Below are 27,523 nucleotides of genomic sequence, written 5' to 3' on the forward strand. Positions count from 1 at the left end.
GCACTATACCAGAGATGCAATACTGTGACGCATACTTCCCCATCCATAATGCAAGACTTCGCAGTATGTACAGTATCTACACACTTTCAGTGATATGAGTTCTACAAACCGACGCGATGTCACACGACTATTTTTTTTGTCATTTGATAATGATAAAATGAGATGTTTGATTTTCTCAACGGAATTGAATTGTTTCTGACTTTAATATTAAAAATACATTTAACCAATCTCACTATACAAACTATGGGCAGCATGTACTTTCAGGTATTGATAATTATTGTTGTGCAGTGTTTCCTAATTTATTATTTGCATCTTTTTAGGGAATGGTGATAAAAGAAATGATGTCACCTGAATGGAACTGCGACCTTGCATTTTTCACAGATTTGTCAGAACAACTCGATATTTTAAATAAGTATTCGCAGGGGAAAGATCAAACAATAGTGTCAATGATAGACTCCATTAAGGCATTCATGACTAAATTACAGCTGTGGGACAGCCATCTGAGGAAAGTTGTGTGTCTCATTTTCCGTGTCTAGGCCAAATAGTTGATAAACATGCTCATTTCTTACAAAATTATAGAACCATACTTCAAGCTCTTATCACGGAATTTGAAAAGAAATTTGCAGGCATTACGTCTATTAACAAAGAGGTGCAACCGTTTACTTGCCCTCTCACATTTGCTCCTATTGAAGCTCCACCTGACCTGCAATTAGAATTAACGGACTTGCAGAATTATACAGCTATCCGATGTTCAGGATATCTGATCCTGAGATTTATAAAAGTCACCAGAAGAGAAGTTTCCAAACCTACGATTGTTTGCTAGACGATTAATGGCAATGTCGGCTCAATCCATCTATGTGAACAGTTATTTTCCAAGATGAATATCATTAAAAGCGGCATACTCAGCAAACTGACTGATTTCATTTAGTGTGCCAATTGATATTATGTTCAGATATTCAGCCCGATGTCGACAAACTGGTGAAACCTAAAAGGTACCAGCATTTCTCTTCAGAACATGTCCAACACAAATAATTGCTGACGACATAGCCAGCGGTTTGTTTTCATGCTAGATGTCAACAAAGTGACGTTCACTCTATTGTACAGAGTGGGGTGGGTAAAAGTATATCTTACCCCTACTTGCGAGTTTCGCATCCCTACACTATACTATCACCACAGTCCAACTGGAAGGTAAGTAGAAGAGGAAAGTTCTAGACAAATTTCGTAAAGTAAAGGGGATACAAGAATGATGGCAATCTGTAAGACAGATTTATGTCAGTTAAGGGTTAACTAGGACTGTACATATCATATATAGTGGACTGGATTCAGATAAATGGTTACATTTTAAAGTGTCTTTAGCTTTACATATTTAGGATCTTAAATCAATTGCCAGAATAACATTAGCAATGAGGTTCGTAAAAGTAATTTCTCTGTGAACAAATGTTATCATGGTTTAAAAAAGCATATGAAATCAAACCTCATCTCAAGGAAATTCAAGTTACTGCTACACAAAGTGTCTCGGTTCGATTCCCAATGCGGTCATGGATTTTGTCCATCGATTTAATCTTTTCAGCCACACTATGATCTGGGGTTTATTTGCTCTCTAACAGAAATATGTAAAATGATACTTCCTTAGGGGTAAATGCAGCAGGCATGTAGGACTGTCATTAATGTCAATTGTCTGGAAAGGTGGGAGCCTTAACCTCTGAGCTTCACCATGATATATGTTATTTAAATGCCTCCTGTTGATTCTGAAGTATATCCAAGAATAATTCGAAGATAAACATAAGAGGATGTATCAAGTGTTTTAAAATTCAAGCAACTGTATATAGACAAAAATGGATTTGCCAACTGAATAAAGAACATGCAGCATGGACTTTAGTTAGCTATTGCACACCAAGGAAGAATGTGCCCAATAACTGATTTTTGACGATTTTATATACAGCACCCACTGTGAAATCTGTGTTTTACTAAAAGAAAGAAGAAACACCTGAAATGCATGTATCAATAACTAAGGGTCATCACAAGATTCTAGCGAGATTTGCCCATTATACATTGTGATGAAACTTTCATTCACAGCTCTCACACTACTTTCAAAGAATAGTGTAAGAGTACTTCAATTATTTGTATCCCATCAGTAGTCTCCCATCACTGTACACAAGGACAGTCAAAAGGATTTTCCATCTGTAATGCGCTCTTCATATTCAAATCCAGTCAATCCACCAAAGATTACCATAAGGAAATAAATGTGCTGGATAAAAAATGCTGCTTTTGCATTTTCCACCTCACTCGGTTTTGTATATGGTGACATGCACAACTGATTGATGCAGAAATAACATCTCATTCACCAAGGATACGTATGACCTCGTTAAGACTAACCTGGTCACAGAAAGCATCTGCTAGCATATAGAGTACTGGTACTGAGAAATTATGGGGAAATGTCAAAGAGTGTTTGACACAGTGTTACAAACTGAATGATGTATGGGTTCTCTGCAAACAGAGATTTTCGGAGATGAAAGAGAGTGAATGGGGTGCTGTCCATCATGTTCTTCAAGGTTAAAAAAATATATATACATTCTATTAGAGGGTTTGTTAAAATCGGAAACAGCAGCAGCACATCCAAAGCAGAGGGATGCTATCATTAATATTCACTCAACAAGTAAGGTTTAAGAAAAAATCTTAAGTTGTCCTTCAAGTATTCATATAAAATTATCAAGTTAAGTCTCCTTTAGTTATAAATAGTTTAATCATATGTTGAAAAAGCATCGAAATTTGGAGCAAAAAAAGATAAACAGTGATGTGTAATGACTAAGTTGGGATTTATATGTACTAAAAGTTAAGAATAACATCGAGTATAGTTGAATGGATGTGGTAACGGTTAGGAAGATTTTAAGCCTGGTTCATAAGACTCCGAAATTTAACAACAGAGCATAGTCACAAAGACTAGATAACACATCTTGTAAACCACGTGTTGATTTGTAAATGACGGTTGGGAGGATTAAAGGCCATTAATGATATTGAACATAGGTACTGAACAACAAGAATGGCTTGTATGTTTAAAAATTACACCAACCAGAAATATTATATAAATCCTGGCTCTAGTGATGAAAAATTTAGTTTGTAGTGAAATTGGTTTCAGCTGCTCAGCTTTGTGTCTGCCTTACTTGTCAACTTCCTCGATAAGCAATGAAGTTGTCCATACGTAACAAGCACTTGAAATGTTACAAAACTGTTCTACCTCTAATTATAATTTATTCCCATTTAAAATTAATTCATTAAAGCTTATACATCTGTATGTGTATTTATGTCTGTACAGTAATATAAATGAAATTTAGTGGAGTAAAATAATTGTGGTGCAGGTTGTGATGCCATATACGTCACTTCAGAGGCAACAGTTGAATGTATATGTTAAGGAGTGGTGGCTTATGAATGATACAATCTTGAAATAAAAGTATAATGATTTAATATCATTTATATGAGAAGAAAAAATAAACGGTAAAATATAAGATATGATAGTCGGACTACAGGCTAGTTCCAGGCTTAATGATGGTAATGTGCAATGCCAGTCTGCATAGGAAAGCAGGTAGAGATTAAGTGGGACTGGAAGATGGCCTATCATCAGGTTTCACTCTTGGATTGGTTGGACAATACAATAATAAATAATTCAGTCTATCAATACTTCAGACCGACCGGATATAATCATTTTAATTTATTTTCCATTTTGTAAAATTTTGACTCAACAGCACTAAAAAATAAAGAAAAGACAACCCAGAAACAAAACAGTGCCGAAAGGCAAACAAATGAACCACAAAAAGGTGCGAAATGTCCGTTTTGATGTAGGATTGAGCAAGCACAGTCGTTTTAGGACGACTATCATCTTCGCTGAGGTATGGATGGTTTCCTTTTGTCACTTTGTAGAAACATTGCACCATCATAAACTGTTTCCTGGTTTAATGCGGTGTCAGCTAACCATAACTGATGATTTATAAATGACGCACTGGCATTGAATTTCAGCCATGTTTTCGTAACTCATGGTTGTTAGATTTTTTAACTGGATTATTTTACGATGCTTTATTTTTTTTTTATTTTATTGGGTTATTTTACGACGCTGTATCAACATCTAGGTTATTTAGCGTCTGAATGAAATGAAGGTGATAATGCCGGAGTAATGAGGCCAAGGTCCAGCACGAAAGTTACCCAGCATTTGCTCATATTGGGTTGAGGGAAAACCCCGGAAAAAACCTCAACCAGGTAACTTGTCCCAACCAGGATTTGAAGCTGATCCACTCGTTTCGGAGTCAGAAATACTAACTCTTACTTCAGATCATTCGAGTACTAGATTTTAAACAGCGATTGATGCACATTGCCATATGACAAAGTTTCCAGACATTAAATTTTATGACCAAAGATGCTCAGTAGGCAGGGCAGACAGTTCTCATCAATTTTGGGTTTTCTGATGCCCAAAAATATGTATTGTGCTTATTGACATGCCTAGTGTTTGAAAATTTAGCCTCATCAGAAAATAACGAGTTCTTAAAAAATTAATTACTTTCTGTGATAGCAGAGTTGATAATCTATCTCCACAATTCCTGCCACAAGCAGATATAAGTATGATATATGTGCTGATCTGAAGTGTGGCTGTTTTTCTTTTCTATTTTTTAATTGGTTATTTAAAGGCATTGTATCAACTACTCGGTTATTTAGCGTCAGTGAAATTAGTGATAGCAAGATGGTATTTGGCGAGAAGAAGCCGAGGATTTGTCATAAATTACTTGACAATCGTGTTATGTTTGGGGAAAACCTATGAAAAACCAACCAGGTAATCAGCCCAAGCGGGAATCGAGCACAACTCTAGATCACCAGGCAAGTGTCTTAGCTGTGGCTGTTCCTCCTATCTCTTGCCAATTCACTCCGACTTTTCTGCAGATACGGAGCTAAAGTGATAAGAATGTTAACGTCATTCTCATTGCAAACTTAATTTGATTACTATTTCTCACACTGTCTTGCTCAATGAACACTTCCAATGTAAGTCAATAATTGAAGGGAGAGAGAGGTAACTCCAAAATTCACAAAATTTCATTTCTTGTGTCTACATATACATACTTACTTCCAAATGGCTTTTAAGGAACCCGCAGGTTCATTGCCACCCTCACATAAGCCCGCCAGTGGTCCCTATCCTGTGCAAGATTAATCCAGTCTCTATCATCATATCCCACCTTCCTCAAATCCATTTTAATATTATCCTCTCATCTACGTCTCAGCCTCCCCAAAGGTCTTTTTCCCTTTGGCTTCCCCACTAACACTCTATATGCATTTCTGGATTCGCCCATATGTGCTACGTGGCCTGCCCATCTCAAACGACTGCATTTAATGTTCCTAATTACGTCAGGTGAAGAAATACAATGCATGCAGTTCTGCGTTGTGTAACTTTCTCCATTCTCCTGTAACTTCATCCCGCTTCACCCCAAATATTTTCCTAAGAACCTTATTCTCAAACACCCTTAATCTCTGTTCCTCTCTCAAAGTGAGAGTCTAAGTTTCACAACCATACAGAACAACCGGTAATATAACTGTTTTATAAATTCTAACTTTCAGATTTTTTGACAGCAAGACTGGATGATAAAAGCTTCTCAACCAAATAATAACACGCATTTTCCATATATATTCTGAGTTTAATTTCCTCCTGAGTGTCATTTATATTTGTTACTATTGCTCCAAGATATTTGAACTTTTCCACCTCTTCGAAAGATAAATCTCCAATTTTATATTTCCATTTCGTACAATATTCTGGTCATGTGACATAATCATATACTTTGTCTTTTCAGGGTCTACTTCCAAACCTATCGCTTTACTTGCTTCAAGTAAAATTTCCGTGCTTTCCCTAATCATTTCTAGATTTTCTCCTAACATATTCACGTCATCCGCATAGACAAGAAGCTGATGTAACCGGTTCAATTCTAAATCCTCTGTGTTATCCTGAACTTTCCTAATCTCATATTCTAGAGCGAAGTTAAAAAGTAACGGTGATAGTGCATATCCTGGCTTTAGCCCGCAGTGAATTGGAAAAGCATCAGACTGAAGCTGGCCTATACGGATTCTGCTGTATGTTTGACCGAGGCACATTTTAATTAATCGAACTAGTTTCTTGGGAATACCAAATTCAATAAGAATGTTATACAAAACTCTCTCTTAACCGAGTCATATGCCTTTTTGAAATTTATGAATAACTTGCGTACTGTACCCTTATACTCCCATTTTTCTCCAATATCTGTCGAATACAAAAAATCTCATCAATAGTCGATCTATTACGCCTAAAACCACACTGATGATCCTCAATAATTTCATCTACATACGGAGTTAATCTTCTCAAAAGAATATTGGACAAAATTTTGTACGATGTCAACAAAAGTGATATTCCTCGAAAGTTACTACAGTTAGTCTTGTCCCCCTTCATAAAAATATATATGTCTACATATAGGGAAAAATTAGTGGCATGTTTGGTACAAGAATGAGGTAGATCCGCTGGAAATTGAGCATGTTTCAGGAGATTGAAACTTACGTTGCTTAAGTGCTTGAAGCTAGGAGGCACTTCTGAGAAATGTGGTGAAATGGAGTTACCCAACTATTGCACCAGACCCTGCATTCATCTAGTATTAACTTCTACATCAAACCACGCCATGTTTCGAGTCCGTGACAAATGAAAAGTATATAAAACTTACAATAATAAATATGAGAAATATGAGCAACAGATTGTTACAAGAACGTTATTGAGAATCTGCAGGAGGAGCAGCTGATACATAAGGGCTCTAGTTTTTCTTTTTAGTCCGTTATTTATTGTTAGCAAGGTGAGGCCGAAGATTACCTAACATCTGCCTTATAGTTGGTGAAAACCTCGGAAAAGCTCAACCAGATAATTAGACAGGGCAGGAATCAAACCCATGATGATAAGATACTGGATTAATCTTGCTCAAGATAGGGACCAATGGCGGGCTTATGTGAGGGCAGTAATGAACCGAAACCCAGCCCGAGTGCAGCATATGCTATCTAGTTATCCTTTCTTAATGTTTAGGTGTTAATGTTACCTTTATAAAGTGATGTGAAGTAATAGCTTTACCTAGTATGTCTTTGAATTTTCAAATGTCGTTACTTCTTAAGATTTACCTAGTATGTCTTTGAATTTTCAAATGTCGTTACTTCTTAAGAATCTATTGTATTCTTTAGAAAGAAGTTATAAATAAAAGTTGCTTGATTTTTCGAGAGAAATCAGAATATGAATTACATATCAGCATTACATTTAAAATTCTGAAGTTGTCCCCAGTGCACCTTGAAAGTGTGAAAATTTGTCAATGTAAATTCATGGAAGACCCTTTCCTTTTATAAAGTTTGGAAAAATCAGCAGTTTTTTTATTACTGATCCATTTAAGAGACATTTGCTTCTAATTCTTTGTGTGAGCCACCACCCTCTCTATATCAGGCAAACCAAAATGCATTTTCTGAGATCTCATTGCGATTAGTGTAATCTATTGTCACAATTAAACAGCCTCCATGAAAATATATATTGAACTGAAACAAGTTACCACGTGGCATGTTTTATGGAGTATATAGTTGGAGTTGGGGGTTTCAGAAAATGTGCATGTTATTGTATACATGTTTCCTTTGAATCTTGTTTCCTAGAAAATTCCAATTAAGGAAAGAGGCAAGTGAATTGTCTCTGATATTTCCAGATTCAGAAAAATGAAAGATTTTTCAATGAACTCTTTTTATAAAATAGAATATCAGCACCACTATCAATACAGCTGGTTTGCCTTTTGATATTTCCAAATATTTCGATGAGCAAAAGAGAATCTCAGTTTAATTACCGAGGTTATATTAACACGAAGTGAAAAATTCAATTTACATAATAAGAGAAACAACTGACTTTACTCAAAACATGTGATCAGACATGGATAGCAAGGGGCAACACACATAGAGAACATACTGAAATTTGTTCTGCAATAACAAAAACTTCTTAGTTTGTTAAATATATATTGGGAAATAAAACGAAATTTCATGCTTCAACTGATCAATTCACTAACAAAACCTACTTTTCAGCCATTACCCAATAAACTGAGGTGCAAACTACCCAATATTATGCCACAACATGAAACAAAATTCAAGCACATGATTGCACAGACTTTCCAACAGAATTCATTTCTATACATTATACACACTCCAGCTACATCACATCACTCAAAGAAACTGTTTCATTATACCTAGTCACTAAATTTAGTATGGAACTGGGCTGCTCGGCAACTTACTTCTAAAGTTCTCCCTTGTTCTGCGTGTACACTTTTAATGACTATGCAACCAATGTAAAACACAACACAACGTAATAATTGCACTTATTGTTAGCTGAGTCACTGTGTACCTTTTCTCCCAGTTATCAAGGACAGACCACTATCAGGGGATGGGGATTCACCAACCATGCATCTTTCATTTGGTGACCCTCTCTTTGCATGTACACAAAAGAGTCGATGTCTGAAGGATAACATGAACAGCAGTCATAAGTAAGCATTAGGGGATTCACCAGCCACAAACTCGTGTGAATAGTCAAATCAACATCTGTAGTGGTTTGTCATAAAACAGAAATGTCCAATTTTTAAAATGTACATATGAAGAAAGAAACTGTGTGTGACAGAACAAGGGAAAAATTTTGACGTAAATTTTCAGGTCCCCCAGTTCCGTGTCGAAAAGCAATACTATATTTAGTGCACATGTTTAATGAAAGAAGTTTTGTGAATGACGTGATGTGAACTATATATATTACACAAGAGGGAGTGAGCAGTAGCAAAGAGGAGACTTGCTACTGGTTGGCTGATGGAAACACTGGGAATGTTCATTGGGACTCACAACTAAAAGGACAGAACTTCACTGGATCAATGGCCTCAGGCATCGAAAAATAGACCTTCCACATTTTAAACCAATATGCTATTATTGTTGACCAATTCCATGTAATTCCAAGAATGAATGGAATTTATTTCAATCCATGTTTCTGAAAGACTGTCTTTCTATACCTATAAATTTTACCTCAAGTTTTAATATGTTGCAGGAGAAACAGAGGTCTTGGGAACATAAGGCAAATCTAGTGCAAACACTCTGCATATCTGCAAAAATGGCTATTATTATAATGTTCACAAAATTGGACAGTTCATATTTTGTCCTGGAGTATAAAACCTTACAAAGCAGAGAAATATATAAAAAGTTTATCTATTTTGGAAAAAAAAAAGTTATTTATTCTCCTGTAATCTTGCAAGTTTACAGATACGAGGTATCCCTCCTTAGACATCAATATGGAGACAGCTTTCCAGATTTCTGAAAACTGCATTTTCAGTATAAATTTTTCTGGAAACACGTATTTTCGTCAAAATATAAAATTAAATTTTTCTGCATTATATTACTACCTCTGTACCTCACAAGATAGCGAAAGTAAAGAAGCAACATTCAACGGATTCTAAAAGAGACAATGGCAATAAATGTTTACTTTCAAAGATCCCTATCAGTAAACAACTAAATGTTGTATATATGGAGATTATCATGCATATAAGGATATTAAGTTAAGAACTAAAACCCACAATGACAAGCAAATGGATCTGGTTTCTACTATTAAATCTAATCCAAGCAGAACGATATCTTGATATTGCAAAGTTTGAGCATTCCACATACCAATATAGCATGCGAACATTTTTTCTGGTGATTGTACCAGGCATGGCAATAGCTACACTTCTAAACAGGCAACACTGCAATACCAAACTTACCACCATGTCTCTGGCTCTTACTGTTGGTCGTTGTGGTTGTACCACTGCCTCTAGATAGAGGTGCACTTTTAGATTTCCTGATGGGAGTGAAGCCACTAATGGCTGCACAGTTGGCACCAGTAGCATATTCTGCTGGAGGTGGTATAACGAAATCTAATGGAGAACTCTGCTTGAAAATGGACTCTGTTGCACCTTGGATATCAGAGTTCCCATTTAATTCCACCACACAAGGATCTGCCTTTAAAACATCTATAGCTTGGAACACTGTGTCTTCTCCAGGCCTCAAGTTCAAGTTAGAATCTTCCTCTGTTTCTGAAGTCGTCTGCAAGTCTGATACACTTGTATGAACAGATCTCTTACCAACGCTGAACACTGAACCAGCTGCTCGGATGTGCATCACTGAGTTGTCAATGGGATGTGCTGGTGGTCTTATGGTGAACCACCGTCCATATCCTGGACTGAATATACAGTCACTAGACGAAACTGAAGGAAGAAACCCATCACCATCGACAGCAGTAAAAAAAAAAAAAAACCAAATCAATGTCTAACTTACCCAAGCAGGTGCAATCTTACTAACTAAACATACTAAACGTTATTATTATTATTATTATTATTATTATTATTATTATTATTATTATTATTATTATTATTATTATTATTGAAGTCCCTGTGAAAATATTATTGCAATTTCAAAATATAATGTAAGCATATGTTAATGCAGTTATAGTAGCAAGCTACTAAGTTTCATGTAACTAGCTAGCAAAATTTAAATGACTAAGCATATATTTAAAAAAAATGTGAAATCTCAATGTAAGCCATTTCAGCAAAATCATTAAAATAGTTCAAATGAAAATAATAAGCTGCAGAGAATCCCAATAATACAAACTTATAGGTAAGTCTGAAAATGTAACTAAGGCATTGATCACATTTACCCAACAATGAACATCTCAGGAAAGCAGTTAACCCTGGGCTATTCCATTTTAACATTTTTACATTACAATTTCTTATTACCTTCTTAATATTACGTGAATGATATTCAATGTAACTGCATACTAACTCACTTCATGGTACTATTATGATGACAATCATCTTTGTAAATCACTCCATTCTTCAGTATGACAAAGTACAATCACATATACAGATAATGGCAACTCTTAATGTGTATAAACTTCCTTTAATATATATTCAAGTCTATACAGTAGAATTCCTCGTATCCGGCAACTGGGGACAAAGCCAGTGCCAGATAACTGATTTTGCTGGATAATTGGAAAATACATTTATAGGTTATGTAAAGACACACTGTACTGCACAAACATTTTTTCCCATGTTTAAATTTAGTAATTTTAATATAAATAATTAAAAATAAAGTTTTGAAATATGTACAATGTTTATTTTTAGTACTGAATACGGTAATGTACATTCATCAGTTCACAATTATTGTAATACAGTAATACATAATAGCGTAAAAAATACTAAAAGTTTACTATTACAATTTTAAATGGCAGTCATGTTAGTCATGTGACGTGAAGAGCAGTGTAGCCAACATTGCAACTGAAGTAGCGCTCGATGATTTGAGCGTAAGAATATTTCACTTGCATTTCGCAGAATCCATTGTGCAACAGCAGCACTTAGTAGTAATACTATCCATCACTCGAATGAAATTTTTACATGCTGTAGGAACAGAGAATTTCGCACTTTCATATTTAGACTCATCCAACATCCCTTCGAAACAGGCGAGTTCAAGTGTTAAATAGAAAGACATCGTCTCTGCGCATTGTTTGCAAGGTCCAAGTGACAGGTTACCAATGTTATCCTCTACTCCAGGGACATAACTGTTTTATTTTGTCTATGTTTTCATGCGTGAACAGTGGTAAGAGTAAACATAATACGAGGCATGTGCGATCTACAAAACCCACCCACATCTTTGTCAGACTCTTCTCTTGCGCACGAATGACCATTTTTTTTTGGCCTAGCCCAGGCCTGCAGAACTGTAGCTCTTGAGAGCGACTGCTTTCCTCCCCTTTCTTACCCTACCCACCTTTTCTACCTGTGCAGTCACGGCATTCTAGTTATGCTCGGCTGCATCAACATTCATTCTCGGGGCAGAAGTTGATCATCCCCAATAGAAGTGGAGTGAGGCTGACGTCATAGTTCCCCTACTTGCGAGTTCTGCAGGCCTGGCCTAGCCAAAAGTGCCATTTGTTTTTTGGTTATTTGGGTATCGGATACGAGGGATTTTACTGTACACGTTTCTCAATTCATAACAATTTATTCTGCTTAAGTTATGTGCAGTTCCAGTGTTAAATTGAAACTAAGCTGTTAAGTTTTTAGTTGACTAGCTTCGGTTTCCTGTTAGCCATCTTCGGAACTGGTAATGTCCTTGCTTGCTTCCGGTTTCTTCTGATGTTGCTTTAGTGCGTTTGTGTTTGGTAGTGTGGAGTCAAATATTATGTTCTGAAATTTAATTGTGTATTGAGGATATGTCGAGGTGTGTTTTTGTTTGTATATTTTGTATCGTACTGTATTTAATTCTTGCTTTTTCGGTTTAATATGTAGCATTGCCATGTATGTTTTTATATTGCTGTAGTTATTGTGGTTGATGTTTGTGATGTTTTCTGCATATATGGAGATATTGTGTGATTTGGTTATGGTTATGTATCGTGTTTGAAATGATCTCCCAATTTGTCCAATGTAGAAGTTACAAATTGTTAGTTTGTGTACTCCTGTCAGGGTTTTTTTTTGTTATCTTTTTTTTTTTTTTACTCGCTTTAACATCTCTGGTCATATCGCAAATTAATCTTTTGGGTGAAATCCGAAGACCTGTGTACTATTGTCGAGACTGTTTCTTTTGTTGTGAAATAGATGGTGTCTGTAGATGTATTACTGATTTGTTATGAATATGATTTTGATGATGAATGAAGCCGGATATTCAAGGATGCTGTGGCCTGAATTTCCTGGCATTTGCCTTGAGGCTGACGGAAAACCCTGAAAAACCTCAACCAGGAAATTCAAACTGATGGGAATCGAATCCGGTCCCTCTGCATAAGAGACCATCATGCTGACCCCTACACCACAGAGGTGATCAGGTTGTACTTGCTTAATTTCAAAGATATGTTTTCCGATAAGTAAAGTATATTATATTAATGGCTAAAGTTAATCAGTCATGAAATTATCTTCTACTAATGAGATATTACGATATATTATATTACATGACATTGCAATATCTCATTAATTAGTAAAAGTTCATGACTGATTGACGTTATTCATTAATATTGTATTTGTTTGTCTTGTTTGTGTGTTGAGATGTTTTTGTAGAGTGTTTCGTGTTCTGTATACAATGTTGTGATTTAATTTTCTGAATGAAGATACAGTCTTGTATATGTATGTCTTGTTTTCGTATGTTAGTGTGATGTATTTTTTGTGTTCTTGTGTTTGTGTTGTGTTTCTTTGTTTTTGTGTATATGTTTTGTCCTTTTTATGATGAACAACATGAATGAATTAATAATTTCAAGGGAAAAATTGTTCTGGGACCGGGTATTGATCCCAGGACCTTTGGCTGAGCATGCCAGTACTCTACCGACTGAGCTACCCAGGAACTGCATCCGACACCATCTCAATTTTTCCCTTTATAGCCACATACCTCAAGTGGGCTGACAAGACACTAGAAACCCGACTTTGAGTGCACACAAATTCTGTGTGATATGAATTGTGGTTTTTCTGTTAACGTACCTACAGTAACGTATATATTGTATTATGCAAATCTGGCTTTCAGGTAGGCCTATAGCTCCATGTAAGCAAGCTACTTCACAGGAAGCTATACCTGAAAGCCAGATTTCCATAACATGAATCAATGTTCCTATTAACAAACAAATATCCGCTGCCATGAATGTACAGTACCTTACAACTTGTGTTTGTTCATTGTGTAATTTGCAACCTTACCCACCCTCTTCCTAATCCTTCTGGAGAAAACCCGTGTCAATCTAACATGAGCCGCAATAAAGTAGCCAACTCTTGAAAAGAAGCTGGAATAAAGGAACAAACTGGAAAGATCTTAAAAGATTAAAATAAATAGCTTTTCAGGTTATTGCTTGATCTCTTTACTTTAAATTTGGTAGAACTATACGGAAATGGGATTTTCCAAGCAATTATAAAGTATAGTTGTCGTCTGGAATAATCCTACCCTTCTGAATGAGACAGGAATGTCACTTTTCAAACAACAGTATGTAAATGCCTATAGTTAGAGATATTACTAGGTACTTTGTTTCTTACAGGGAACAGCTAAAATGCATGTGTCCCACATCTCCTCTTATTTTCTCCTAATCCAGTAAAGCGAAACAGTGTTTGCAGTACTGTTGTGCCATTCATTTCACTCAGTTCTCTAGTTTTAGTACTTACAGTATAAAGTGCAAGTGAGTTTATCTACTGCTTTTGACTAACTAAAATGGCCCCTGTATATTCAACCCTAACGACAAAAAAAAAATCATGGATTGTGATGGACAAAGCTTTCACAACACATGGAAAAATAGTAATGTGTCAAGTGTGCGGTAAAGAAGTCGGGTGCTCTATGAAATCATAACTGGAGAGTCTTACCTATCTTATACCTGCCAGATATTGATATTAAATATTTTCATGATTTTACATATTCTGGTACATATTCAGCTTATTTTTCTTACATAAATATGTACATATTTCACACCTTGATATTACATAAAAATCCGGTCCCTACTTATGACGCTTGTCAACACTGAGCATTTTTGAAGTTGTTCACCAGTTTTCCCCACTAGAGGGCACTTTTTCCTTCCCTGTTATTCTGATTTTGCTAAATTAGGAAAAATTAAAAAAAAAAGAAGGAAAGAGCAGCTCTCCCTGCAGACTGGATTTCAGCATTCCAAGAAAAAAAAAACATTCTGTCACTCATGAAGTTCCCAGAAATATCGTTCTTTGACAATGTGGGCTACTTTTCACAGTTCTTTAGAAAAGTTTAACATCCAGAGGAGAGAAGTTTGCAGTAACTAAATATAAATGTTTTGTCTATACAAAAGGACCATCATGTATTCAAGTGTCAGGAGCAATTCAGTTTGTTAAAGGGTAACATCTCAATGAGAGACTTACGAATGTCTGTGAAAAGAATTAATGTTTTGGCCTTTACGGTACCAGTGGAGACTGAAAAAATGGAAAATATTAGGAAGCTATACAAGTATCTCAATCCAAATGAACAATAATATTACAACTGTGCAAGAACAGCTACTGCAACAGTAGAAGACAATGAAGATGGAAGAGAAGAAAGGGAACATTAGATCACACTGAGAAGAGGCATTTTCTTTGTTTCTTTTTCAGTCAAACCTCTTTGAAATTTGTCATTAACAAGTATTTTCTCTTATATTTTCGTGTTAGCGCAGCCTACTGTGTCTCTGTAGAAAAGTATTCCATGAAAAACATAATGGTTCAAAGTTAGACAGAACGTAATAGTATTAAGCAAAAGTAACCCAAATAAAAATAATTTAGATAAGCCTAATGCTTTGGATATTTTTGAAGATATAAAACTTTCTAAGATCACTTCATGGATTCAAAAGTTAATACACCTCAAGACAAGAAATGGTCAAGTGCTCTTCTCAAATCAAGAAATGACCAAGCTCAATAAATTCAATATTTTTTATGGCATGTATGGCTAAAAAAACAAAACCAACTAAATAATAGAATAGAGGATTTAATAGAAAACATCTATGATTTTTTTTTAATATTTTCAAATGTTAGTTTCAGATAAGTACAGTTCTTTTTCATCATCATCATCATCATCATCATCATCATCATCATCATCATCGGCATTACAGCCCTTGTAGTTTAGCCTTAGCCTCCCTCAGAACATCCGACTAATCACTCCTGTCTAATGCTCGTGTTCTCCATCTTCTAATTCCAACTTTTGTTAGGTCAGCCTGAACGTCATCCAGCCATCTCAATTTAGGTCGTCAGACTTTCCTTCTTCCTACTGGCAATGCATCTAGTAGAGCTTTGGGTGTGCGATTGTTCTCCACCCTGGCTACGTGTCCCAGCCACTCTAACCTTCTGAGTTTTATATCAACAACAATGCTAATATCTTTATATAATATAATTCATATAACTCGGCATTTGTTCTGATTTGCCAAAACCCTTGCTCATAAGTAGGCCCAAAGATTTTTCGTAATACTTTCCTTTCCCAGGCATTTAAGATTTATTGCCCTTTCCGGTAGAGTCCAGGTTTCACTTCCATATACTACTATTGGTTTAACAATAGTTTTATATATTCTTATTTTGGCTTTTCTTGAGATACACCTGGACTTCATAGTTTTATTCAATGCCCAAAGACCTCGATTCCCAGCTGCAATCTTCTCTTTTACATCAGTCATAACATCATTATTGTCTTTCACCGTGGAACCCAGATACTTAAAACAGGAAACTCTATGAAAATTAGTATCATTTAAATTAATCTTATTAGTATTGTCATTATTCATATTATACATGTATTTAGTTTTATCATTGTTAATTTCCAGACCGGCTTTGATCGCTTCAGCTTCTATTTGTTTGAGTATTTCATCCATTGTACTTACATTGCGTGATAAGATAACAATAACATCCGCATAGGCCATATATTGTGCCGTTCTATTGATGATTGTACCTCCTGGGTTTAGACAGTTCTTTTTAGTTTTCGAAAATTTGGACACATGCACTTAGGTAGGCAGTTCTTGACCAATTCAAATGAGAACATGACCCGAATAAGGGCGTTTACCGCTATATGCCATTTTTCTGATTATTGCTGAATTTGTAAGTAGGGTGTCTGCAGTACTTCGTAGTAAAATTTTGTACCTCTAAGTTCATTACATGTTTTGTCATAGTGGTGTGCATGTCATTTTATTTAGTGAGTCAGGTTATTCACGAGTGCTACACATAAACCATGTCTGAAAACAAAGGAGAAAGGGAAGCTGTGGACAAAACAAGTGGAAAGCTAACAGAAACAGTGGTAATCATACACGACTTGTAAAGGAACTCGAATAGCAGGAAAATCATTTGTTTTGGTAAGGAAGTGTTGTATTAAAACTTGTCAGCACAATATGTCTGAAGATGATCAACAATCCATTTTTCGATTATTGTGGGATATGGGTAATAAAATTCAACAAGATTCCTTTCTTGTTTCTCGTCTGTAAAGGAGTGACCTTCCTGATGCATAAATACCAACACAGCTTCTCTGTAGTCCAGCGTAGTTTCAGCAACAGCCTTGTACTCATCACCTTTCATTCACTTTAACGTCTGGAAGACTCAAATGAAATTGTTAGAGATGAAGAGTTTGAATCCACCACAAATGAAACCAGTACCTATTAATCCCTCCAAGGAAAAGGACGTAAGAAATCTCTATCCATTCTTGGATAAAGCAGGAAAAGTGTTTTAACAAATGACAACAGCATGAACAGCAACAGAAGACACGTCTGATGACGCATGATAACAAAGAAAAGTAAAAAATAAACATATTTGTATTTATACATGTTTAAGTTATGTATGGTCTATTTCCATTAGAGTGTGCAATTATTGGAGTACAAGTATGTCCTTCAATAAAGCAGTTTTGTAGAGGTTTACAAGTATGTTAAGCATATTAATTACAATTAACGTTGTCGGAAAAAGGGCGTATAAAAGTTTCACGAAACTTTTTATTACAGAAATATGATGCTGTTTCTCACCAGTTTCCTTTATTACATTTATTTCAAAAGGAATTTAAATAAGAATGTGTTCCTGAATATTTGTTTAACTTGAATTCAATCAGCGTAGCATCTCCTCAACATGTAAATCACATTTTTCATTATACACTGTTACTCGAGCCATGTCCTCTATTCAGACTTCATCAGAATACTGCAGGTATGGAGAAAAAAGTTGGCATTTCAAAGAAATGTTCATGAACAGAAACACCATATCCTCTGCAGTCTACAAAAATTATACTCTTCTTTTAAAGTGAGACACCCATTTGTAATAGTTGGTATTTTAATATTTTGACAATTAAGACCAAAACAGTGTGTGTCAGCAAGATCACCAGGAACACATTCAGTGTGTCTGCAAAATATACCAAAATGCTCAGCTCCTATTGGTCAGTATAGAACTAGAAAAGAGTTTAGAGATCTTATGAAAATGGTTGTTTGTGACACAAACAACAGAATGTGCAGACTACGATTGCATGACAAGTGTTCTAATACAACAGTGTTGAAGCAGTTTCTATTCAGTAAACTTCAAATATATATGTTTTGCTAATGGCTGGTACTTCACCCATATGAAGCCAGTGGTGTAGACCTATTTACCGACACGGAGTTACCCAGGGTGCACAATAGGAGGCTGCTGATCTACGCTACACCCATGGAGATTTGTTGGGATGCCATTGGGGAACCAGAGCTTCTGGAGAAAACCCCTATGTTACCTGAACCACAGGCTTGCCCAACACAAGTTATAAATCAGGAATCAAACCGGGGTCCACTGGATTATAAGTCCAGCACTCTAGCCACTAGACCTCCATGGTGGCTAATTTGAGAAACATCACCCTGATGATGTAGTTCAAATTAGTCAGTGAATATCATTCACTGGATAGATTTAGTAACCTAAAGAATTCATTGACTTTCTAATTAATAAAAATGAAATACTTATACCACATGTATATATTTCAAAATCACAACATAACATTTGCAGAAGAGAAAAGAAGAGTTACACAATGAAAGTGCGCTCATCCTTGTGGACTTCAGTGAAAATTATTAATTTGTGATTCAAAATGTAGCTCACAGTTACCACTGGAATAATGTTTACTATTCACACCATTCATTCATTCGTAGTGTTCTGCCCAAGGGCAGGTCTTTCACTGCAAACCCAGCATTCTCCAGTCTTTTCTATTTTCTGCCTTCCTCTTTGTCTCCTCATGTATATATCTTAATGTCGTCTATTATCTTATATCTTCTTTCTTCTTCTACCCCAAACTCTTTCCCTTCACCGTTCTTCCAGTGAATCTTTCTTCTCAACAGTGACCCAGCCATTTTCTTTTCCTCTTTCTGATCAGTTTCAGCATCATTCTTTCTTCATCCACTCTTTCCAACACAGCTTAGTTTCTCATTCTGTCTGTCCACTTCACATGCTCCATCCATCTCCATATCCACATTTCAAATGCTTCTACATGTGCATTCTGCCTCAGACATAGCATCACAAATCACGTCATACCTCTTTCCGTATGTTCTAAAACACAAATAATCTTGTCCCATTCAAATATCAACGACAACCACTTGACCTTTCTTTGTCAGGTGGTTGTGCAGAACGATACAGAAATAAAAAGAATTTCATAAACCTTAGCTATCATCAGAAAGATTTTTGGAGTGTATGCCGAATGACATTTTTATGCTACATTAATGGAAAATGCCCATGTAATGGTTCTGCTGGAACAACAAAACGTTTAGCAGCATGAGCTAGTCTAGAAGACATACTGTGACCAAATTATGACTCCCCTTCAGCTGTAGCCCTTTTTTTTAGTTGGTTATTTAATGATGCTGTATCAATTAGGTTATTTAGCATCGATGGAATTGGTGATAGCACAATTGTACTTGGCGAGATGAGGCCGAGGATTGGCAATAGATTACATGACATTCGCCTTATGGTTGGAGAAAACTTCGGAAAAAACACAGCCAGGTAATCAGCCTAAGCGGGAATCGAACCCGCACCCGAGTGCAACTCCAGATCACCAAGCATGCATCTTAGTCAACTGAGCTATGCTGGTGGTTCCAGCTGTAGCCTATTCCTGAGGTCTGGAAAATGTAAAATTACATGACTTGTTCTAAAACTTCCCAAAATAATGAACAGCAAATTCTGCGATAAAGATTCAGCATATCTCATACACTTAGCGCCAAAAGAATGGGCCGACTCTTGGTCGATAGAAATGCTAAGTTCTATCGCGCGGTTCACTCGTGTAAACGTAACCCACTGCAAGGCATTGCTGTGATGTCTCTTCATTGAAATTCATCCATTTATAATGTAGTAAACATTACGAGCAGTGTGTGGCCCAGTGGTAAGAAGTCTGACATCCGTACCATGGGTTGTGAGTTCGCCTCCCGGTACAGTAAAATTATTATTTTTTTTATTTTAACTTTTACTTAATTTATTAGTTTAAATGTGAAATGGCATTTGTTAACAAACTTCGTTATGCCTGCCTTGTAAAAATATTATTGCCCATCACCTGTGGGCTATTAATAGGTGAGACCTGGCCTGTATATACAAAAATACTTGTTTCACATCCTAAAAACCCAGATGCATATCAAACACAAATAAATAATTAAATTAACAAAAACAAACAATTTTTTAATATGTTAACAAAACAAGGCCTGTGGTGGGGACTAGTGTCTCGTCCACAAACCACCTGCGTCAACAACTGCCCTCATTCTGCGCGGCATGGAGTCCACAAGATTATGGAACAGGTCTGAATTCTTGGCAATCTCCTCCTCTGTCCCACAATTCCTCAGATATCCGAACAGGTGGCTGTTCTGCCCAATTAGAGCATAGGATCCTTTTGACTGCAGCCCACAAATTTTGAATCGGATTCATATCTGGTGAAGTTGGAGGCCAGTCGACTGGGTCGACATCACGCCTCCTTGTAAACCATCTTTGAATCCGGTTGGCGGTGTGTATCAGATGATTATCCTGCTGGAAGAAAAGTGTTACCTTCTGGATATCGTTTTCGAGCGGAAGGGATCATTACATTTGCCAAAATGTGTTCTTAGACTTCTGCCATAAACTGCCCGTGGATGTGCTGCAGAAGTCCTGCCCCATCGTATGACATCCACCCCCAACAGGTGACCCTCATGTAACCTGACTTGTTAATTCGTCTCACGAAGTGTTTATCGTATCGGTGGCCATTCACACAATAAACTAGGGCAGTACCATCGTTGCTATTGTAGACAATTACCTCGTCGGAGAAAATGACATTTCTCCAATTGAAGTCCTGTCGGAGAGTAGCATAGGCAGAATAACCTATGTGAACCAGGGCAATGAGTTATTGTTTCTGTGCCATCTTCAAGCGTAATGAGGAGACAGAATGTTGTATTAACAGATAGCAATATTGCTTGAAAGAGAGAGGGAGGTTTATTATTTATTAGAGTTTGGGCATATTCTAAGAGATATTGCCACATAATTATAGCTTTGCGAGACACATATGATGGAAAATTTGTAATTAAAAAAAGAAGATCGGGGGAGATTCGAACCTTGAGCTACTACTATCAAATTGTTCAATAGACCAATGCCGTAACGATTTACACTACTGTGACTGTTAATATCAGTTCGGCATAATACGTGATTTTCCTGTTCATATTCGCTCCGATTGATTTTGTATTTATCAATTTTATTATTATTTCACTCTTCAAGGGCCCTGATGTATCTAGAATCAACCCACCATTCGATTTTATTACATATTTTCGACTCTTACACAAAATACAGCAAAATTTAAATGGTTTAATTATGTGTTACCTGGTGAACTATGACTTTGATGAGACGAGCATGAGCAATGTTATGTCTCTGGAACTTAGAAATTGGCCGACCCATTCTTTTTGCCGCTAAGTGTACATCAGGAACCCAAAGGCTTCATGTTTTCATTTCTATGAACACAAACATATTGAGAACTAAAACTCATTCAAATGCTCAGTGAAGCTCAATTTAAACCACGTGATCAAAGTTCAATTGGTTTTATTTAAACCAAGATTAATCAGTTTTGGAAAAAGCAGACCTTAATGTTTTATGTGACATTGTTTTTGGAGGGTGAAACAGACCTTTTCTGAACTGACTCTCCATGATGGGCTGGAGCTGGACATCAGGCAAATCAGTAAATGCACTTCGATCTTAACTGACTCTTGCTTCATCTCTTGATTAGTACACACAGAAAATTACGATATATAACTATTAATTCTGAGGGGGGAAAGACTTTCCATGGCCACTGTCGCAAGTTGTCACCAGAAAACTTGGCAGCATAAGGTGTCATAGCACTTCTAAATATAGTATCATTTTTTTTTGTATTTCCGAGGGTACTAATTTCAAATAAGTGTCTGTATCCATTCATAAATAATTGCGCTGATATCCAGATTCATGACGTAATTATCGAAACTTATTCACATGAGAGAAAATGTCCCTCTTCAGCAACCATAGTGCTGCAGAACAGCGCTTACAACTGGTTTATATTCGACTGGTTGCAGATCAACCGGTGAGGTTGTACATTCGTTCGAATATCCGGTCTTGAAGTGGTTGCACCTGGCTAGACAGAACCACAGATATAGAGGACAGAATACCAAGTGCAAGAACTCTGATAATATTCTGTAACTACACAAATGGAGTAACTGAAGGAAATTTACTTTTCCTAATTAAAAAAAAAGGGTTAGCTTGAAATTCTTAGAAAAATATTTGGGGCTAAGAGGGATGAAGTTACAAGAGAATGGAGAAAGTTACACAACGCAGATGCACACATTGTTTTCTTCACCTGACATAATTAGGAACATTAAATTTAGACGTTTGAGATGGGCAGGGCATGTAGCACGTATGTGCGAATCCAGAAATGCATATAGAGTGATAGTTGGGAAGCCGGAGGGAAAAAGAACTTTGAGATGGCCGAGACGTATATGGGAGGATAATATTAAAATGGATTTGAGGAAAGTGGGATATGATGATAGAGACTGGATTAATCTTGCACAGAATAGGGACCAATGGCGGGTTTATGTGAGAGCAGCAATGAACCCGTGGGTTCCTTAAAAGCCATAAGTAAGTTAGATTGAAATAGGGTTATAATTTATTGAACACTTTGGTCCATTTATCTAACTAATGGACACCGGTAACAACAAAGGAAATAAGCATAATGCATAGATGAAATCTGACATGTAAACAAATACAAGAATAAAATAAATTACAATTACTTATGGAAGAAAAGAGCAAATATGTACACACTTACTATTGTAACGTTCATACTTTAAACTCAAAATACATAGGCTACCTCTGAAAGAGTAGTTGTTAATATAGCCTATGTCTTTTAATTATTCTAAGTGGATATATTATTATTTCTTTAATAAATAGTTTTTTAGGAAAATAAGTTATTATCAAAAATAAAAGCACTCTCAATTCTAATGATTGTAGTTTCATGATGCATGCTTCAATCAATGAGAAGAGAGGAGGAAATATCATTTGAAAGGTACACGATGATAATCTCGTTCTTGCAACGATTCTTGGAACTCCTGGATGGCTCAATATTATCTGTCTTTCATGATCCAGAGCCATCCAACCGAGTGAGACTCGGACATTCATTAAACTGAACATTGGACTACTCCGCGAGATGGAAGAGCTTCGCATACTGTCTATAGCACCAGGCATTCAGTAGCAATCTGTCTGTTCTATCTTTTGTAACCAGTTATGCAGGACTCTATCAGCAACCATCCTCTACACTACTATGAACAATGAACATTTGTTTTCTTTATTTTGTGAGAGACAATGAAAGACATTAGTGTAGACTAGACCACGATCCTACATAAGGGACCATATTAACAGAGAAGATTGCTTATACTGTGCAGTGACTGTACTTTGCAATGTGCTGCAAATGAAATTATAAACAAACACCAGTCATTGGACATTGCTCCAAAAAGCTTGTTGAAACTCGCTTCCAAGCTTTCCATATAATAAGCCCACACACTATAATTTGGTGGAACTAGCTATAGCTAATGAATTCACTGCATTCCATTACTAAATTGTTCTTTTGCTCCACCCTTTATACAATTTACTTAATTTCAAACTCAGACAATTTCCAAGTTTTGATTTCAATGGTTCAAAACGTCATAAAAGATGTGTTTGAAAAGTTCGTGGTCTGACACATAGATGGCATTCAAAATGTACCAACAATGCTGCCATTGTTAGCAGCGATTTTGCATTACTTCAAGCACAAAACATAATTTTCTCATTGACTACATTTTGTGTAATTTAATTTTGAAGTTATTGTGCTGAATAGATTGGCAAAAATGGAAAATATCGAGTTTCGTGCTGTCATTAAATATTTCGTGAAAAAGAAAAGAGTCAAACATAAATTAAAACAGACATGGACGCTACACTGGGGAATCTGTTCCAGCATTTTCAGCTGTGAAAAAATGGACGGCACTATTTAAACATGGTCCAGAGCATGTGGAAGATGACCCCTGGAGTGGATGTCCAGTAACAGCAACAAGTGAAAAAATCATAGAGAAAATCCACGATATGGTGTTGAATGACAGTTGACTGAAAGTGTGAGAAATTAGAGAGGTTATGCAAATCTCAACTTAATGGGTGCGTCACATCTTAGTCAATATCTTGGTCATGTACAAGGTCTCCACAAGGTGGGTTCACCATTTGTTAAAACCAGAACAAAAGCACATCTGATGTCAAAGTTCGAGGGATAGTATGGCTCGATTCGAGAAAAATACACCCGATGTTTTGACGTGGTTTGTGAGCACTGATGAAACCTGCATCCACTACTACACACCAGAAACAAAACAGCAGTCGAAACAATGAAAGCACAGTGATTCCCTGCCTACGAAGAAAGTAAAATCTGTTCAATCATCTGGGAAAGTCGTGGCATCTGTGGTCTGGGATTCTAAGGGTATAATCATGATCGACTATCTAGCAAAGTGGAGAACAATAACCGTAGAATACTATTCAAATCTTCTGCAACAAATGAAAGAGAAAAGTCGCGAGAAGAGGCCGGGTATGGACAAGAAGAGAGTTGTTCCATCACGACAATATATCTGCTTACATGTCTGCAATCGCAGTTGCTAAACCACACGAACTACGGTTCCAATTTTTGCCGCACCCTCCCCCCACTCACCAGATCTCACACCCTCAGACTTCCTTCTTTTCTCACAGCTCAAAATTCACTTGGTTGGGAAGAACTTTTCGTGAAATGAAGAGGTAATCACAGCAGCAGAATGCTTTTTGCAGATCTCGAGGACTCTGTGTATATGGAGGGTATACCAGCTTTGCAGCACTGGTGGCCAAGTGTGTGAGTCTCGGGGGTGGGGGATTGTTTAATTTCTATGTCAAGCTATGAACTTTTCAACCAACCCTCGTACTAATAATCTATGAAGCACTCTTTACAAATTTGCAGCTATTATGAAGTATAGAGAGTACAGAAAGTGATCTCAGATCACTGTGGAGTACTATTCACCTTTCTTGCGTGCACTGCTCAGTTTGGATACAGATACATAATTTTGTTTCACGAAATTCTTTCCCTTCTCAATCTCATGACAGCATATTATCTGACATACTGAAAGGTGCAAGTAATGGGATTATTTTCTTGCCTAAAGATATTAATGCTTGTTGAATATTAGTAACTGATGATCTTGTCTAGGGTTCGCTTATTCGCGGATGATTGTATTTTATACAGGGAAATAAAAAGTCATGAAGATACTACTCTTCTCCAGAATGACCTCAATAGAATAAATGATTGGGCAATAGCCAACAAAATGAAAATAAATTCTCTAAAGAGCAAAGCCATCAGCTTTACAAGGAAAAGAAATAAAATAGTCGCATCGTATACGTTAGGGGATGAAACCATTCCGGAAGTTAACAAATGTAAATACCTCAGAATAACATTTAGCAGCGATCTCGGCTGGGGGGAACACGTTACAGACACAGCGGGAAAAGCATGGAGAGCGTTACACTTTGTGATGAGGGTACTAAGAAAAGGTTCTGATAAATCCAAAGAGATTGCATATAAATCACTAGTACGTCCAGTAATGGAATATGGTGCTGCATGTTGGGATCCTTACAGATTAGAACATATTAAGACACTGGAAAAGATTCAAAAACGGGCTCTTACGTGTTGTCGGAAAAATTCACCATTAAAATGGGACACACTCACAGACAGGAGAACGCGAATTCGATTATGCGCACTGTTCAAAACATACAGAGGTGAGCCTGCCTGGAAAGAAATAAAAAATAGGTTGCAGCCGCCAAATTACTCTTCAAGGAACAACCACTCATATAAATTGAGGGAAAGAAGGCAGAGGACGGACACTGGAAAGTTTTCTTTTCTCAATCGTACTATCAGGGACTGGACTGGAATGCTTTACCTGCAGACTTACTAAAGGCTTTACCAACAACCAAAAATGTATTTAAAAATAGGCTTAAGGACCTTACTAATAGACGGTAATTATACACAGTACTTAAATGGTTTAAATGAAATGTTGTTATTGGAGTGTTGTATCAGTGAAGAATTATGTTGTGTCAGTGAAGTGTGTTGTGTCAGTGAAGTGTGCTGTGTAAGTGAAACGTGTTCCTGTCAGTGAAGCTTTATAGTTTATAGTGGCAGTGCATAGTATTTGAACAGTGAAATGTTTTTGAAGTGTTAGTGAAATCAGGATAGAATCAGTGAAATGTGTCGTAGTTCCATTGCAGTGAGTGAGTTGACAGCGAAATGAGTGTAATTTGAAAGGTACTTGCGCAGATATGAACATATCATACTCGTGGGTTTTAGTTCGATCTTAGTTTTAAGATACAAATTAGAATATTTCAAATGTTATTTTAAGTGATCGTTTCATTTAATTTAGTATATTCCCTGTTGTTATTATTATTATTATTATTATTATTATTATTAGTATTAATTATTAGTATTATCATTAATTGTATTTTTAATTAATAAGTTTATTATTGTCATTATTGAGTGTAATTAGTTACCACTGCCACCGGGATATACCCATTGCAGTGTGAATAAATACATACATACATACATACATACATAACTGAATCTTCACCACTAAAAGCCAAGTTTTAACATTTAACCATGAACTGTACTAATTGAAATTACCTAATATATTAATCATGTTAATTAGTACGCACGCACCTCCCCCCCCCCCACGCGCGCGCGAATAGGTTTCTTAAAATATTACAGACAATAAATAAAAATATAGTACTGTATCTTGAAAATTTGGTAATACACATTCAACTGATAAATTCATTAATTTTTCTATGCAATTTTTAGCCCTCTTCAATTTCAATGTCCGAAAACCTCAAATTTCTATTTGTTCTCATAATCCCTTGAATATACAATACACTGTGTATCATGTAAGAACAAACGTTATCGAAGATTTACTTTGACTAATCTACTAAGAAACCATTATGTGGCAACCCAGTTCTTGGCTAAATTGCTCAGAGTCTGGTTATGCAGATAGCTTGGTACTGGTTATTTGACACAAACCACTACTGTAAAATACTGTGTTACCAAATATAAGCAGTTAAAACATTAGTTACTCACCCAAATTAACACTTTTCACCCCGTGAGTGTATGTATACATGTATGATCTTGTCTGGGAACTGTAATACACGAGCAATCTCAAAATTAGAAAACAGCAAAAATTATTTCTTCACTATTGGACAGTAATTATTGTATGTGAGTAATTTAAAATTTACATACATAATTTAATTGTAACATTCTACAATTTGAAATTTCTCGTTAGAGATCTTTCCTTCTCCACTCTGTCCTAGAGTAGTGATCGACAGAATTTTTGTCATCATACTTCTCTAGCTGAAGAGGTGAATTGAAGCCGAAACAGAGAAAACGCAAAATTACAAATAGAATTTGATGCATCTCCACAAATGCTATTGCTTTTTCTTTTGACTTTGCTTTTGCAATATTTCTGACAAGATTACCGTTCCATGACTTCTTCGTCATGCTGATGAGAACCGAATAGTTCGAA

General features: G+C 36.3%; 1 protein-coding gene across 5 annotated transcripts in view; it reads right to left on the reverse strand.

Moving 5' to 3' along the window:
• Positions 1-27,523, reverse strand: part of LOC138708219 (PP2C-like domain-containing protein CG9801) — a 131,704-nt gene that overhangs the window by 67,186 nt on the left and 36,995 nt on the right. For 3 of the 5 annotated variants that reach the window (XM_069838548.1, XM_069838549.1, XM_069838550.1), the window contains one exon: positions 9,792-10,274. The exons of 1 other annotated variant lie outside the window; for it this stretch is intronic. In XM_069838548.1, coding sequence (XP_069694649.1) covers positions 9,792-10,274 — 483 coding nt within the window. Of the gene's footprint in view, positions 1-9,791; positions 10,275-27,081; positions 27,141-27,523 lie in introns of those variants that run through there. One more of the 5 variants, XM_069838551.1, reaches the window with a different exon arrangement.

This window comes from Periplaneta americana, chromosome 10, assembly GCF_040183065.1.
Source record: "Periplaneta americana isolate PAMFEO1 chromosome 10, P.americana_PAMFEO1_priV1, whole genome shotgun sequence".
In the NCBI taxonomy this organism is placed as follows: domain Eukaryota; kingdom Metazoa; phylum Arthropoda; class Insecta; order Blattodea; family Blattidae; genus Periplaneta; species Periplaneta americana.